The sequence below is a fragment of the Streptopelia decaocto genome (genome assembly GCF_964273445.1).
Source record: "Streptopelia decaocto genome assembly, chromosome: 10".
Taxonomy (NCBI): domain Eukaryota; kingdom Metazoa; phylum Chordata; class Aves; order Columbiformes; family Columbidae; genus Streptopelia; species Streptopelia decaocto.
In genome coordinates, this window is record NC_138665.1 from 14,828,611 (window position 1) to 14,843,730 (window position 15,120).

Here is a 15,120-nt window from a genome sequence, read left to right on the forward strand (position 1 = left end):
TTCATCCCTTCTTTTCAAGCTGGGACTTTTTTCTTTCTTCACCAGTAGGAATTAATGCAGGGTTTCATGTGTTTTCACGTTTGCCACAGGTAATTTGTAGCCACACTGCCTTCATCCAGGTACGTGTGAGCGCGCTGGGATGGTACGTGACACCTGCACCCCGCTCTGCTGTTGGAAAATGGCCGTTACCTGACTGGAAAACCACCGCGCATGCAGGGCTGAGCATTTAGTGCTCAAGCGAAACCTCTAAAGACCAGAAACGGAACGACTGTACGGCCGGGTGGCAGGCCGAGCTGCTTTGCTCGGTTCCCCAGGGCCAGCCTATTGCTCCCCTCAGTTCCCCCCGGGGCTCCTCGGCCGTCTCGGGCCGCGCGGGTACTGCGGCCGGGCCGCGGGCACGGTAGGCCGCGGCGGGCAGGTGTGAAGCAGTGACTCGGCCTGGGGGCGCCTGCGCGCCCCACTGCCGTGCGGTGACTCAGCCGCGGGCAGCGGCCGCAGCGGCGGCACCGGCACCGTGAGGCGGCCCCTGTGCCGAGGGGCGGGGAACCCCGCGGAGGGCCGGAGCGGGGCGACAGGTGCGGCGCGCGCGCGGAGGGGTCCGGCGGCGGCACCTCCCGCGTCCCCCCCCTCCGCCATGAATATGCAAATATGGGTATAATTGGCAGCCAATGGCGTGCGCGCTGGTCACATGGTGCTGGTGGAAGCTCAGGGAAGAGAAGTTGAGTCTCGGCGAACACAGGCAGCTCAGTAACCAGCCGCAGCGGCCGGAGCGGGCGGCCGGGCAGGGGAGTGAGTGAGCCGCTCCCCCACCCTCCCTCCTCCCCGCAGGGTGCCCGGCGGGCCGGGGCTCTGCCTGGACCATGCCGATCCTCCTCTTCCTCATAGACACGTCCGCCTCCATGAACCAGCGGGCGTATCTAGGCACCAGCTACCTGGACATCGCCAAGGGCGCTGTGGAGATCTTCATGAAGGTGAGTGCGGGGCCCGGGGGGACCGCCGCCCCGCCCGCCCCCTTCGCCCGCTCACGCCGCTTCTCTCCGCTCTCTCCGCAGCTGCGGGCCCGGGACCCGGCCAGCCGCGGCGACAGGTACATGCTGGTTACCTTCGACGAGCCGCCCTACTGTATCAAGGTAATACTCCCCCCCCGCGGCCGCCCCGGCTCCGCCGCGGGGCCGCCCTTGGCGCGGTGGCGGCGCAGCCCCGTCTGGCCCGGCGGCGGCAGCAGCAGCCTGTGAAGATGGCGGACATTTTGCTTTTGTATGGAGGAGAGAGGCTGAGGGCGCTGCTGAGATGGAGGAGGGGGGAGGAGGAGACGGACGGGAGCGTGATTCACCGCCCCGGCGTGCCGAGGGGGGCGGGCGGCCGGCTGCGCTCCGCCTCCCGGCCCGTTGCTCGCCCGCCTCCCGTGAGGCGGTGGCTCCGGCCGGGGCTGCGCCTCGGCCTCAGCCCTGGGGCGAGGGTCCCGGCGCCTCTCGCTGCCGTTTCACCCCCCGTCAGCGGAGGTTGTGTCTCGGACGGGCTGCGGGGGCACGGGGTTGGGGCGGGAGGCAGCGCCCTCCCCGCGCCTGCGGGACCCCCGCCCGGCAGCCTCCCCGCCGCCCCCAGCACGGCTGTGGTTTTTGGGACAGAGGTGCCAAGAGCTGTTAACCGCCTCTGCGAGGCAAGAAGCGGCAGCAAGTGTGGGTGTTGGGGGTTCCCCCCATTCCGTTCTCCGTCTGTGAACTGTAGCCCACACCGGTTTTGAGGAAGGTGCTGGTAATTGCGACTTGGGTAGTCATCTACGTACAGGGCTGTGGTGAGCTGGACGTGGAGTCTGCCCGGCTGCCTTCTCTTGTCCCTCTTTTCACGTTCCTCAAGGTTCATGCAAGTAGGGCCATGCCATTTATCACGTCAGCTGCACCACGAGGTTATGGCAGGAGGAAGAGAAATCGGGGCTCTGTGTCCCTTAAACGGTAGCCTTCGACCTGCTGATAGAAAGGTCTAATTTAACTGAAGATGTTTAAATACAGCAGAAAACGTCATTGCTATGGGAGCATTAGAATCCTCCTGGATAGTCCTGGATTAGGGCGGTATTTGCAATGACTAATATAGTAGCTATCATAACTCTTGGGGCTTAGACCCATACTATAAAGGCCAAATAAGTTCATACAAAAATTTGTTGCTGGTCATCCCAGAGAAAAAGAGATCCCCCAACACAAACTTTTTGAAGAGAAGTTGTAAAAATAATTGTGCCCACTGATGCTGTCTGCTTGCATCTTTGATAATGAAGAAACCTAATTATCAAGAGCTGTTAATCTTGACTCCTTTCATCAGCTATACGTTTACATAGCTAAAAAGTACAGCCTGCTTTGTGAAATGAGAGCAGTGATTCAGTGAGTCAGTATTTTTGTTTGTTATTGCACCTTTCTCTTTCTTCGGAAGAAGGGGCAGAAGTTGTCCTGTTTCAGTGAGTTGAAACCATCCTTTTTGAGATACAGAAACCCATCCACCTTTGTTGCTGGATGCAAAAAACAGGTCTTTGTTATGCCACTGTTAACTGTAGATTTATTATGTTAAATGTTTTTCCTCCTAGTTGTGTGTCAGGTATTTTACAAGTAGACCTTTTAAGTTTGAGGAAGAAACCTCTCCAGTAGCGAACATACTGGTGATTTAATAAAAAAATTACTTCCCTGCTGGAGATCTGTGTGGTAATGCTACAGGTTATTGCTACATATATACTTGGATTTGATGAAGAAGATCCTTATGTTTAATGAGCATCTTGTGTACCTCCTAATGTGCTAATGAGCATCTGATGTGTTCCCACTTTTAGTAAACAGTAATTGAAATAAATGGGACTGCGTGACACCCATCGTAGTATTGAGTTGTGTTTGACATACAATAAATAGCCAAGGGGAGAAAAAAAAGTACTATTTTTCATGTAATGTGCTAATATATGTTCTTAGAAATTTATTTTTCTACCTTTAGCATACTGATTTTTAGATTGGACCTTTAAACAATCTTAAAATATTTTTTCAAAGCTTAGTAACTTACGTAGGAACAGGCTGCCGATCTGATAAATACATGTTTATAATAATTACGATCACAACTTCAGTTTAACTACTACATAAAGAATTCATGGCATAAATTAGTATGGTCAAGCTGTCATCCTGTCTCTTACTTGAGCAGAGAAAACATCACAGCAACAACATGATTCTTCTGCCATCTGAAGACATTTTATCAAGACCTTTTTCTGGTATTTATGATGCCACTGTTGTGTTTTCTAACAACCATAGTTATGCCAGGAAAGCTTTCTGGTCTAGGCCAGATTCTGTATGTCTTACAAGACATGCTTGTAAAAGAAATAAAACGTAGTTTCTTTGCTAGTGCTGCTATAGTTAGATACTTTATATCTTTTTATTTAGAGAAGGAGAAACTGAAGTTTACAAGTAAATGTATTTCGCAAGTCTGCTTTCTGAGTATGCGCAGTAGTGGTTGGTTTTGGTTAGTGGCTGCTCTGTCTTGTTTTCTTTGATTTACACTAATTAAATTTTATAATCTCACAGGTAGTTCTTAACGTTACCAGTGAAGCAATGGAGGGAAATAGTCTTGTGGAGTTGAGACCACCCAGGAGGTAGAGGCATTAGGGGAACTTCAGCTTGGAGGAGGGGTGACTGAGATGAGCATGTCTAGTTTGTTTGTTTCAGAATTTGTTTACATGTAGCCTTAAAGTATTTTAAAATCAACAGTGCTGGTTCACTCTTGATGAACAAAGTATATTTCAAGAAAACATCACACATACAGTGATATTCTGTTAAGTGAAAAGGTTCAGGTATTGCACAAATTATTTGCTAAAATCTGTGTGAGATGGTGTTTTTGGAACTGTCTTCAGTATCGTTTTTGAAATTATTTACAAGATGTGTGGCTCCTCTCCCTGTTGCTTCTGTTTTTAATTGCTCATAGCTCTGTGCTGCTTTTAAAAACGGGATTATTTAGTCTCCGAGTTTCAGTGTGGCTCTGCAATGGCATGTATCTGAAGAGGAGGCAGGGTGCTGTCCTGGAGGGGGGGGACAGCAGGAACCTCAGCTCCTCTCCCACAGAAAACGCCTCTGGAACCTTGTCAGCTGCTTGCTCCTGTTCCTTACGTAATGTATAGCTGGTGATTTGTGACAGTGATTATGATGCAGCTGTTTACAACTCTTCGCTTCTAAAATATCCTTCAATAAGAGACAAATATTAAATATCTTAAAAGCATGTTATGAAATGTATAGACCTGTGGTTGTCTGATGATGTGATCCTGTATAGGTCGATGGAATGATGCCTGTAAGTTCTGTTGAATGTTGGGTCAGACTCTCATTTTATGGACTAGGAGGGGAAAAACAGAATGTTACTTCATGAAGAAAGAATGTTGAAGCTTATGTTTATAGTGTGCTTTTCCTCCGCTGTTTTTAGATTAAAATTGTAATAGGATGCTGTCAAGTGGGTCTGTCTCAGGTTAGTGGCATGTTAGCGACACTGAACTGAGTCACTCCATTCTGATTTGGGGTATTTGGCACAGCTGGGAAGCTGATGATACCTGTAGTAAAACCCCTTTGTAACCAGCAGCACGTGGCAGTTGTCTTATTACAATTAAAACGCTAGTGCTTAAATCTAGGTATTGAAGGAATTTACTCTCTCATTTGACCTGCTATGTCCTTGTTTTGAAGACATTATATTAATAGGTTAGAACTTGGGCCTTGCTTCATCCCAATCTGTACTTTGACCTGGTGTTGCAGTACCTCCAAGACTTGTGCTTTTATTTGTTTTTCCCTGAAGCAGTGGTGCTAGAGTAAGAATATGAGGAGAGGAGAGCAGTCCTCTCACCTGTCCCCTTCTCCCAAGCATTTCCTTTGCAGTTACGCAGAAAAGAGGGAGGAAGGTTTCTGCAAGACCTACCTGGATTTCTCTGTACATGGAGCTCATAGCAAAGTCTCTGCCTAAAAAAAAGGGCAAAGTTTGGCTCATTTTATTTTTTTTTTTTTTTTATTTTCCATTCTTGATTTTTTGGTAAGCCTCACATTCTGCAGTTTGTGGTCTACTTGTGGATTTATTCAGGCCCAGACAAAAAACCAACAATGGTGGTTTTAGGTGAAGTTATTGATTAACTGAGCTGCTGTATTCCCTTGTGGCTGCTGTCTGGCTGCTGGCAGTGATGTGGCCTTTCATATGTGCTTGAGGAATATTATTTGTGATAGGGTCACAGAAACAAGGCTTTTGTTTTACATACTTGTGAGCCTCTGTAGTATGACCTTCATGAATGATCAGGTTACACGAACTTAAGTTTAATCCGCCCAATCTGAAATGTGTATTTTCCTCTGTTACGTGTTATACTGAATTCAAGAATCGGTGTGACTGCACTACAAAAATAGGCTCCCTGAATTAGAATGTAGCTGTCTGAGAAGTAGCTCAAAATCCCTAATACGTGCAATGTATGTGAAATGCTTTACTGTTTGAGAAATGCAAACTGGGAGTGATAGACAGGATGCCTTCCAGTTCTGCTGTTCCCTGCTAGTCTGAACATGGTTGGGTGCTAAAGGGCTCTCTTGTGGGAGCAACGCTTGGCGGTGGACTCTGAGCAATCTCTTCTCTTTCCCTGAAATTCTCATAAGGGGTTCAGCTTGATGACCTTTGGTTTTTGTGTTGGATTGGGATACTTTAGTGGCTATAATAGGAATTTATAGAAGGCTCTTCTAAGTGTCTATCAAAGAGTACTCACTGTTTGTAAATAACATGTTCGTAAACTAAACTGTACTAAAATAGTGCTTCAAAACTGGGAGTTCATAAGGACAGGCTCAGAGAGACTAACTTTGCTACCTTATTTTTTCAATCGCACAAAAGTTTTCGCCTGCATTTTAAAATTCTGCTTTCACATAGAAGGTGTGCTGGTGTAGAATGTAACCAAGAACCACTGACTCTGCAAAGGGGGGTGGCAAATGGAAACGCTGTGCTGCAAAACAGAGATGTCAGATCTATTTGTCTGTTTCTGGAAGAAATGCAGTGGGAGCTCCTGACCCTGAGCTGCGGGGAGGAAGAGAAACCCAGCTGTGAAACCTGTTGGATATGAGATAAATCTTTAGGAAAGCTGCCTGAGGTGATGGGAAATGCATTTGCTTGCATTTAACTTTTGTCAAGGAAGAAAACCAGAGGAATACCTAGGAAGCTAACTTGCAGCAAATCCACAGAATAGTCTTAAATTGAGTAGGCTTTTTCAGGAACCTGAAGACACCAAAAGCCATCAGTTATACATGTAAAAGGTCTGTTTTCTGGCAAATGCAAGTACTTGGTGGTCTGACCTGTGCTGTGGAAAAAGATGTATTATATGAGCAGCTGGAAATACGTTTGGAGGTTTACAAGTTGGTAGTGAGGTCTGCAGGGAGAACTGCTTGGTGCGAGGCTGATAGCAGCTGCAGGGGCAGGGGGGAGGCTGATATCGGAGGGGTGCAAAAGGGAACGAAAACTGAGCTGAATGGGAGAGGTCTATCTTTCTCTCCAGATATGCAGTAAATAATGTACGAACTTACTGAACCTACTAGCCAAGCATTATTGGAAGGGTAAAAAAAATGCAGAATATAGTGCTGAGGAACTAGCTGAAATGTATGTAGGATATGCAGTGTCTGTTCTTGGTAACTAATTCAGGAGACTATATTAAGTGTTTGTCTAACAGAGAGAGATAGCCATTCATATTTTAACGCCCTACACGTTTTGAGTCAGTCATAGCAATGTTTTCATTTCTGAATGCCAACATCTTCCATTGCCTGTGAAGTACTAAGCAGAGCTCTCCTCTGGTCTTGGAATACATCTTCCACTGTGCTTGCTTTGGGTCCTGTCATGGAATTTGTGTATTCTCAGAAGGTTGACTTTGAGCATGTGTGACCGGCAGGTTAAAGGCAACAATTGCCATCCCTCCGTTAAACACAATGAATTTAAGAAATTACTTAATTGTTTAAGGAGCACTCATGCCAATCCTGATTGTCTCATTCTTTTTGAAGACAAAACAAAATCCATGTAATATTGTTTGAGAATCCCCTGCTTCTTTCTATTTAACTGCCTTATCACTTAAGCCTTTGAATGAGGGATGTGTGCTCTGTGTGCATGCATGCGTCTCTTTTGGAATTGGACAAGTAAGCCCAAAGACAGTGAAAAGGTTCTTGTTGGCGCAAGTGGCAGGGTTGTATTTTTATGCCGCAGTGTGTGTGTCTCAAAATCTAAAAAAAAATTAAAAATCTAAAAATCTATTTTACTAGAAACTTACAAATTATCAGTTGACATCTCTGTAGCAAGCATGCAGTAACATATTGTTGCTCCTTTTAGTTATAAAGGTACTAAATGGGTTTGAATAGAGAGTATCCTTTAAAAAGCACATTCCCTTTCCTGAGACACAACATTGAGTAGTGTAAAGCATGTTAAAATACTTCTAAACATGTGTAAGTATGCTAGTCTTCCTGCTTTCTCCCTCTCTGAGTGACTGTTTCTTGCTGTGTGCCTTTTGTGAGTTGTAGTGAACATCTTTTGCAGGAACTGATGTTCTTTAGTATAGTGCTTTCTCCTTGACACTTTGTGCATAGTAATGTACTGTTGCCTTAAAAAACAAAACAAACAAAAGCAACAACAAACCACAAAACAAAAAAAAAAACCCAAAGCAGTAATATTCAATGTGATTAATTTTTCTAAAATAGGTTGGTCCATTCTGAAATTGAGGTCTCTTGTAAACATTCAAATTAATGCAAGAAGGAGGTGATTAAGTTTTTGAAAGGGATTGATTTTAAATGGAAGGGCAATTCAGAAATAACTGCTCCTTGGTAGATCTGATGGACTGAACTCTGCTTGGCTGTCATTTTTATCATTACTTTTGGAAGTGAGTTAAATACTTGAACTTGTGCTTTCAGCTGCTACTTGCCATCACAGGAGGGGAGACATAGCTAGGTTAATTCTTAATGAAAATATTTTAACCAGTTCTGTTTCTACAGGAATTCGCAAACTGAAAGCTTGCTTTTTCATCTGAAGTGGGTTGCTATTGAGGAGATGCCAGATGCTTTCAATGGAAACCAGAATCTGTTGTTCATAGCCACTGTAGCAATTTATTTTTTCCTCTTTTTATTTGGTTCTTTATTTGATCTTGGACACATTCAAAGATGTAAGCCCTTAAGACTACAGGATAAACTAGACAAAAGTAGATATGTTTGCAGTAAGAGGCTTAGCTCATCCTCAGTGCAAAGGTCACTTTTATTTTAAAAATAGAAGCCCAAAATGTGTGATCAGACAGTTGAGTTGGATCTCTCTAGTTGTGCTTTTGTTGTGAGGTCTGTGAGAAAAAGGGGCTTTGTGAGGTTGGTGGTTCCTGCCACGTGTAATCTTTATCAGCTGCTTTCTCCCCTTTTGTACTGTTAGTCTTGGAGTTTCACATGTGGCATTTTAAAAAATATTTCTTTTTTGTTTATACTTATAGAAGAACCTTGTAACCTGCCTTTGTGGTGTGGCTAAAAATATGCGCAAAATACTTCTGTGATATCTTGAAAATAGGCATTTGTTCTTTTTAGAGTTAAGGAAAACCTAATGTGGTATTAAATGCTGATTCTCTCACACTGTAACAATAGAAGATGGTACTTAAGGTTGCAGACACTTCTACAATTCACCCTTGTATATATTTCAAAAAAGCTTGCTGGAAAGAACTGTGGTTTGCAGCAGTGGTGCAAGAATGATGTTCTGAACCTATTGTGAACAAGAAAAGACAAAACCTAGTGCTCTCTTCTGCCGTGTTTTCATATTTCAGACAGTTGGAATAAAATGGAGGAAAGAGTAACTTCTGTACCGTGTGACTTGTCTTATGGGGGAGCCTTGTGAGTCCGAGGGCCTTGTGAGAAGATTCTGGATGTCTCCAGTCTTCAGTGATTCTCTTCTTCACTTTCTGTGTTTTGAATGTTTCTATCACTGATTTTATTTAATAATGTAGGCTACAAAGCATCAGTGGAAAGAACAATTGCTGCTGTTCTGAATTTTTAATGCAGATTGTTATTTAAGTAATTCAATTTTGTACACTTCGAGTCTTGGAATTTTTTCTTCCTTCTTAAAGTTTATCCTTGCAGTGTGGCACTCAATAGATAACTCTTTGTGCTTCTGTCCCCCTGTCTCCAGAAAAAGTATAGCATGTAGTAATCTAAAGGAATGTTTTGCTTTGCATTTTTCTTGCTAATTTTGGAATAGTCATAAAGTAGTTGTGTAGTAATCTACTTCAGCTGTAAGCTGCATGTTCTAGGGTTAAAGTGAAAAAGTACATTCTTGTAATGAGACTCAATTATCGTGCAGATCAGAATCTGTGCCCATAGACTTGTATTGATCTGTGTATTCACTCTGCATAGTATTTGAAAGACAAGTTTTCTTTTGGTGTAAGATCTGGCATTTACAAATATATCTGAAACTTGAACTACTTATTACCGGATAAGATTCTTCCACTCCCCCCACCATCCCTGCCCTGCATTATTTTCTAACTAAAGGGCCAATCTCACATTTTACCCAGTTACTGTGATTCTTTGCTTGGGCTCGTACACAATCACTCAGGAAAAGCAGCACTAGATACGTTAAATGTTGTTCTAGGCTACCAAGCAGATGCTTCAGAACTCCTTGATCTTGCTTTTTGAAGAGTAAAATGATTGTTGATTTGACTGTCTTTTCAAAGATGCTTTAAAATTCTTAAAAGTGTCAAAATAGTATTAAAAAACCTACAAATCTTCGTAAGATGGATGTTCCCGAACAACTAATTTGAGTGAGAACAGATCTACGGCATGGTTAAGTTGGTGTTGCTATGCTCTGCTTATAAGTGAGAATAATGCATTAGTATTGGTCTTCATAGCATGTTAGTGGTAGAGCTAGTAGGTTTTTATGGGGGGGAAAAAGTTCAACTCTGCATTGTGGGAAAATGCGCATCTGTTGAGGCAGAACACTTGGTGCCTTTAGCTGCTGCCAGGCGTCCTGAGGGTGCGGGCTGGGAGTGACCCCTGGGCACCGGGGTCCTCAGCGGGACACCAGGCAAGGTGCAGGGGGCTGCGAGACAGAGCTGGACCTGAGGGGGTTACTTTGAATCGCAGGGCTCGAGAGGAAAGCTGAGACTTACTCTCCTCTAAAATAAAAATTACAGCAGAAACTATATTTTTTTTAATAAGACTTGAAGTTAACATTATTTGCTAGACTAGTTAGTTGAGGTTTCTCAATTTATCTTCCTTCAGTAAGTATATTAATTTGTGATCTAAAATACTCTGTTTTCCCCAGCAATCCCTTGGATATTGTTTCAGATGTGAAAAGAGTTGTTGATTAGAAGACCGCGTCTAGATTTGTTCCCTTCCTGAGACTCAAAGTAAACTTGCAATACATGTAGCGCTCTGGTGTGCTGCACTAGTTCAGTGACCCGCTGGTGGAAGGAGTGGGGAGGAATGTGACAGTTTTCAAAATAAGCATCGTGTTGCGTTGTCTCACCTCTGGGCTGTCAACCTAGAGGATCATCAGTAATTTTCTTCCACTTCGTTTCCAAAAAGGTGCCATGAAGAATCGCTTGAAGGACTGATATCACACACTCTGCAACCTTTTAGCTATTCCCTTGATTCCTTGTGACTTTTCCAGCCGTGCTGGGGGCAGGAAGGGCCAGGAGGACAGAGCTGGGGGCTGACTGGCATTGAAGGTGTGTTTGATAGTCTGGAAGGGCAATGGGCACTATGGGTAAATGTAGATTTGTGATTGAAACCTCCATGTTTCAGCTGTTGCCCTCTCTACAGTGTTTGTTTTAAATGTACCTATAATGGTATTTCTGAAATGACTGCTATGCTGCTGAACAGAAGCTCTTGTTTAGCTTACTGTACTAGAGCTGCAAATAGTATGATTACATCTGTGTTCCCTCTCCATTAAGCTATTGTGTGAAACACAAGTCTAGTTCAACTCTGTGCTGAAATAGCCTAGCTTATCAAGTGTTTTTCAGAAATACTTATTTTTAACTGGATAATGCTCCTTTATTTAAATAACAGTGCTTTTTTAAACAAGGCAATACTAGGATCTCACTGCATTTTATGCTTTCCTTTGTTCATGTGTAGTCTTCTCATCCTTGTGCAGCAAAAAGTGTAGTGAGTGTAACTGTCAAAACACATGAAATATTGTTGACCAAAAACCTAAATCCAGAGATGAATTAAAGCAGGAGCAGCAGGTAATAAATAAAAGGTAGTGTAGGCTTTTTAATTTTTTCTTGGCATTATTATTATCCCTTGATTCCAAGAATAGTTTCAGCTTTGAGCATCTCTGACATTTCTAACAGGTGAAGGTGCTGCTAAATGCCCACATTAAGAGAGGGCCCCAGTACTCATTTTGTAACTGGAGCCTAAGAGCCTCTCTACTAGTGTTTTCCATGGATACTATGCTTAAATATTAATACGAGTTGTTCTTCTATAAACATCTTGAATTCTTCTTGATGGAAAAGCATTTCTAGATCTTGTTTAATGTTGAAGTAATCTTAAAAGGACAGTGAACCACATGACATGTTCTTCCTTGCACTAAAGCTGTTTCCAGTTGTGTAGGAAAAAATAATTTGAGTGAGAGGAAGAGAGACTGTGGTTTTCATCAAAGTGCATAGTCTGTCCCAGAGCGGGAGAGAAGGGAAGAATGGTGGTGCCTGGAAATGGATGGAGATGGAAGCCAAGCAGAGTGACAGTTTCTAGGGAAAAAAATCTGGTGTCAAAATGTCTCAGCTGAGTGGGATTAAAGGAATCATCTACTCCAGTGTCTTTTTTTTCCTAAAGATGTATTTTTTCCTAAAGAGGTATTAAGCAGTTTATGCTTCTCTGTTGTTCTCTGAGATGTTTTACTTCTATGACTGTTTTTATTTGACTGGGACTTGAACAAGTGTTCTTTAAAAAAATAAAGTTTATAAAAGTACACTCTGGATTTAAAGAAGTACTTGACCACTAGGTTTTGGTTTGACTGTCTTACAAAACCAACAGAAATAACTTGATAGGAAGAAACAATTGGCTCACTATTCACAACACTTTATCCTTAAAATGCTAACCTGCTGCCCACTAGCTCTAATATAAGGAGGACCAAGTGATGCTCTTGCAGTGTCTTCACTGTACTTGAATGCTCTGGGCTTATTGAGGAAGTAGCTTAAACTTGTGCATTTACTATCCATTAAAATATTCCTCAGATGAGAACCAAGAAGGTGCGTTTTTGTTAGGCTGGTCTTGGTAAGCAGCGACATACACCTGCTTGAGCAACCTGGCCTTGCTTCTCTGTGCCTGCAGTAACATCATGTCTGAGTTTTACCCTGAAACTCTGTTCCCTGTTCTGCTTTGCAAAACCAGGTTTACATGTAAAAAGCTAAAGACAGGCTCCCCTGGCTTGTTAACCGAGATGTATTTGTCTTCTCATGCATCCTTGCCCTAGAATCTTACTTTGTTACAGCAAAGGATAAGGGGTGGCAGCTGTGTTTCAAACCCTTATTTAAGGCGAAGGGAGACTGGAAGAGCGAGGAATAAAAATAATAAATGATCTGCTGCCTGCTGGAGAGCCTAACACAGTGATAGCAATTGCACACAGCTGGCTTGGTCCCATCAAACCTTCCTCCTCTCCCCATGAGCTTTGCATGAGAGCAGGAAGATGTGCTGATGTACCTCCAGCAGCACTCGCTGTTCCTCCAGGTCCAGACCAGTGGAGCTTGGATCCATGCTGGCTCATTGTGTTCAGCTCTGCCCTGATGATAAGCTGATTTCAGGCCTGTGTGCCAGTATCATTCTGTGCTGGAGGGATGCTAATCTCGTATCCAAGAGGTGGGTGTTGTGATGCTGTCCTGTGCCAAGAACAGAAAAGAATTGATCTTGTGAGTTTCTTTACTAAGGGCTTTTTGATATTGTGCAGTGACAGGACTAGGATGTTGCATAAAAGTAACAAGAGCACACAGGTACTGAAATGAGAGAGGAGTTATTCTGCTGCCAAGGTACAGATAGAACCTGAGAGCTCTTTTGCCTCAAAAATGGCATTCATGAGAGTTTGGAAGGGAGTCAGTCTGTAAGCGTCTGTTAGAACTGTTCTTTCTGCCCCATTTGCTCAGTGCAGAGAAACCCTTGTGAGGATGAAATTAGGAGGTGATGTAGGTTGTGTGGTGTTGACTTATTTTAGGACTTTTAAATGTTAAATAAAAATATACACCATGTTTATAGCATAGTCAGTACCTTTCTTCTACTGTACTTTCTAGGTAGTACATCCCTGAACATCAAATAACTGGGGGCGTGAGTAGTGTAGACGTTGACTCTTCTGTACTGAGAAGCAGCATTAGGGAACGTGCTACCAGGACCTTTTCTGCTCTCCCTTTTCGCTAAGTTTTCTTGTGGCAAAACCGGGTTGACCAACATTGGTCTGTGAGAATTTCTATTCCAGAGTTGCAGGGAAGCTCTCGGTTACAGGGGAGGGTATTCCGTGCTGCAGAACCCACTGAGAAATGCTGGGGCTGTGTTCAGGAGATGACAAAGAGGTGAAGGTATTTTGGTGTTTGAGAAGCAACCTCTGGCACTATGGGGTGTTCAAAAGAAATACCTGCTCCGTTTTCGCGCAGACATGAACAGGTTTGAGTGGTGATCACATGTACGGTTACCAGTGAACAGAAAGATAACTTAAAAATTAACCATTCTGATGGTTTGGAAGTCAAAATGCTCTGTTGTTTTCACTGTCTTCAGACAGTACTTGTAAATTTCATGGCAGGAACAGTTTCAGATTTCAACAGCTGGACTTTTTTTCTTACCTTATTTTTTCCAAGTGGATGTCACTGACAACCCAATATGCCACAGGCATGTTATCCTGAACTAGTCTCTGTTTTCCTAAGTTGGATGCATTTAATGATAGCTTGAATTATTGAGAAACTTAAATACTTCAAACAAATTGTAATATCTAAACATCCAATTCTTCTTTCTAGGGAAACATAGCAGAACTCTAAAAATCTGTATGTTTAAATAAATATTGAGTGCTTACTCTAACACAGACTGTTGTGATTGCCGTACTAGATTGCAAACGGTCTTTTTACTTAGAAGATTATTTTTAGTTATGTTATAATTTTTGAGTCAGATCTGAAAGCAATCCAGTGAACAATAAACTCTCCAGTTCTGTCTTTTGGCACGGCCTGTAGAAGCACTAAAGATGAAGACTTGCAGCCTCAGAAGCACCAGCTCCCTGGATTTGATGGGGAGGGATTGCTTTGGAGCTGGAATTGTTGTGCTCCAATGCCCAGTCTCCAGGTCTGCCCCTGTACACTGACTAAATGGGCTAAAAATAATCAAAAGCAACCATGCTGCCTAAAAATGTTGTTTAAGAAAAAACTAATACAGTAAACATGACAGGCCAGTGTAGCTGAGATTACAACACGTATGTGCTACACGTATTCAAAACTTGGTAATGTTTTACTTGTACTTTGATATTTCTGTCTTTTGTGTGATAAAGGTGGTGTGGTGGGGGTTTTGGAATTTATTTATTAATTTTTTACTTTTTTTTTCCTCCACCAAAGCATTTTATAAGATTTTCTTTCTGGCCTGTTGCAACTGGAATATCCTTCTGTTGCTTCTCCTAAGTCTTGACAGTCTTTTTAAGCTGCTGATTCTGAACAAGATTTTCTTTTGCTGTTCAACGCTGTTCCTTTTGATCTTCAGTTAGTTCTGGTTGGTGTAAATAAGACCTTCTCTTCTCCACTAGGTTTTTCACCTTGGCATTTGTCTGAATTCTAGAGCATCTGGGCCTGTCTACTGCCAAAATAATCTATTGTGACCTTACTTGCTTCTTGAAGCAGCTGAAATGCTTGTATAGTTTTATGGTGAAATAGAGCAGGGCATGGATTTGTCCCAAAACTAAGTCACCAGAAAAACATGTTACTTTCTAAGTATGTTGGTTTTTTTTTGGTATGATTTACTTGCAAAGGCTGAAGCCAGGAGCTGGAAGGTGGGATGCTGCTTCCAAAGCTCAGGGTTTTGTAGGATGATATCCAAAGCTTGCACTTGTCAACACAGACGCCTAAATAACACTGCAGTTTTGGCATAAGCAAGCAAGGTGACATTTTTTTTGCTTATAATACTTCTTTTTTTTCTCGCTCGCTAT

General features: G+C 43.0%; 1 protein-coding gene across 6 annotated transcripts in view; it reads left to right on the plus strand.

Moving 5' to 3' along the window:
* Nucleotides 1-264: 264 nt before the first annotated feature.
* LOC309444397 (integrator complex subunit 6-like) overlaps nt 265-15,120 on the plus strand; it is a 38,338-nt gene continuing 23,482 nt past the window's right edge. For 3 of the 6 annotated variants that reach the window (XR_014185017.1, XR_014185018.1, XM_082062177.1), the window contains exons 1-2: nt 688-971; nt 1,053-1,130. Coding sequence is in view for 4 of the 6 variants with exons in the window: in XM_082062177.1 (XP_081918303.1) it covers nt 861-971; nt 1,053-1,130 (189 nt within the window). In the remaining 2 variants the exon portion in view is untranslated. Of the gene's footprint in view, nt 972-1,052; nt 1,131-15,120 lie in introns of all 6 variants that reach the window. The other 3 variants (XM_082062179.1, XM_082062180.1, XM_082062178.1) reach the window with 2 other exon arrangements.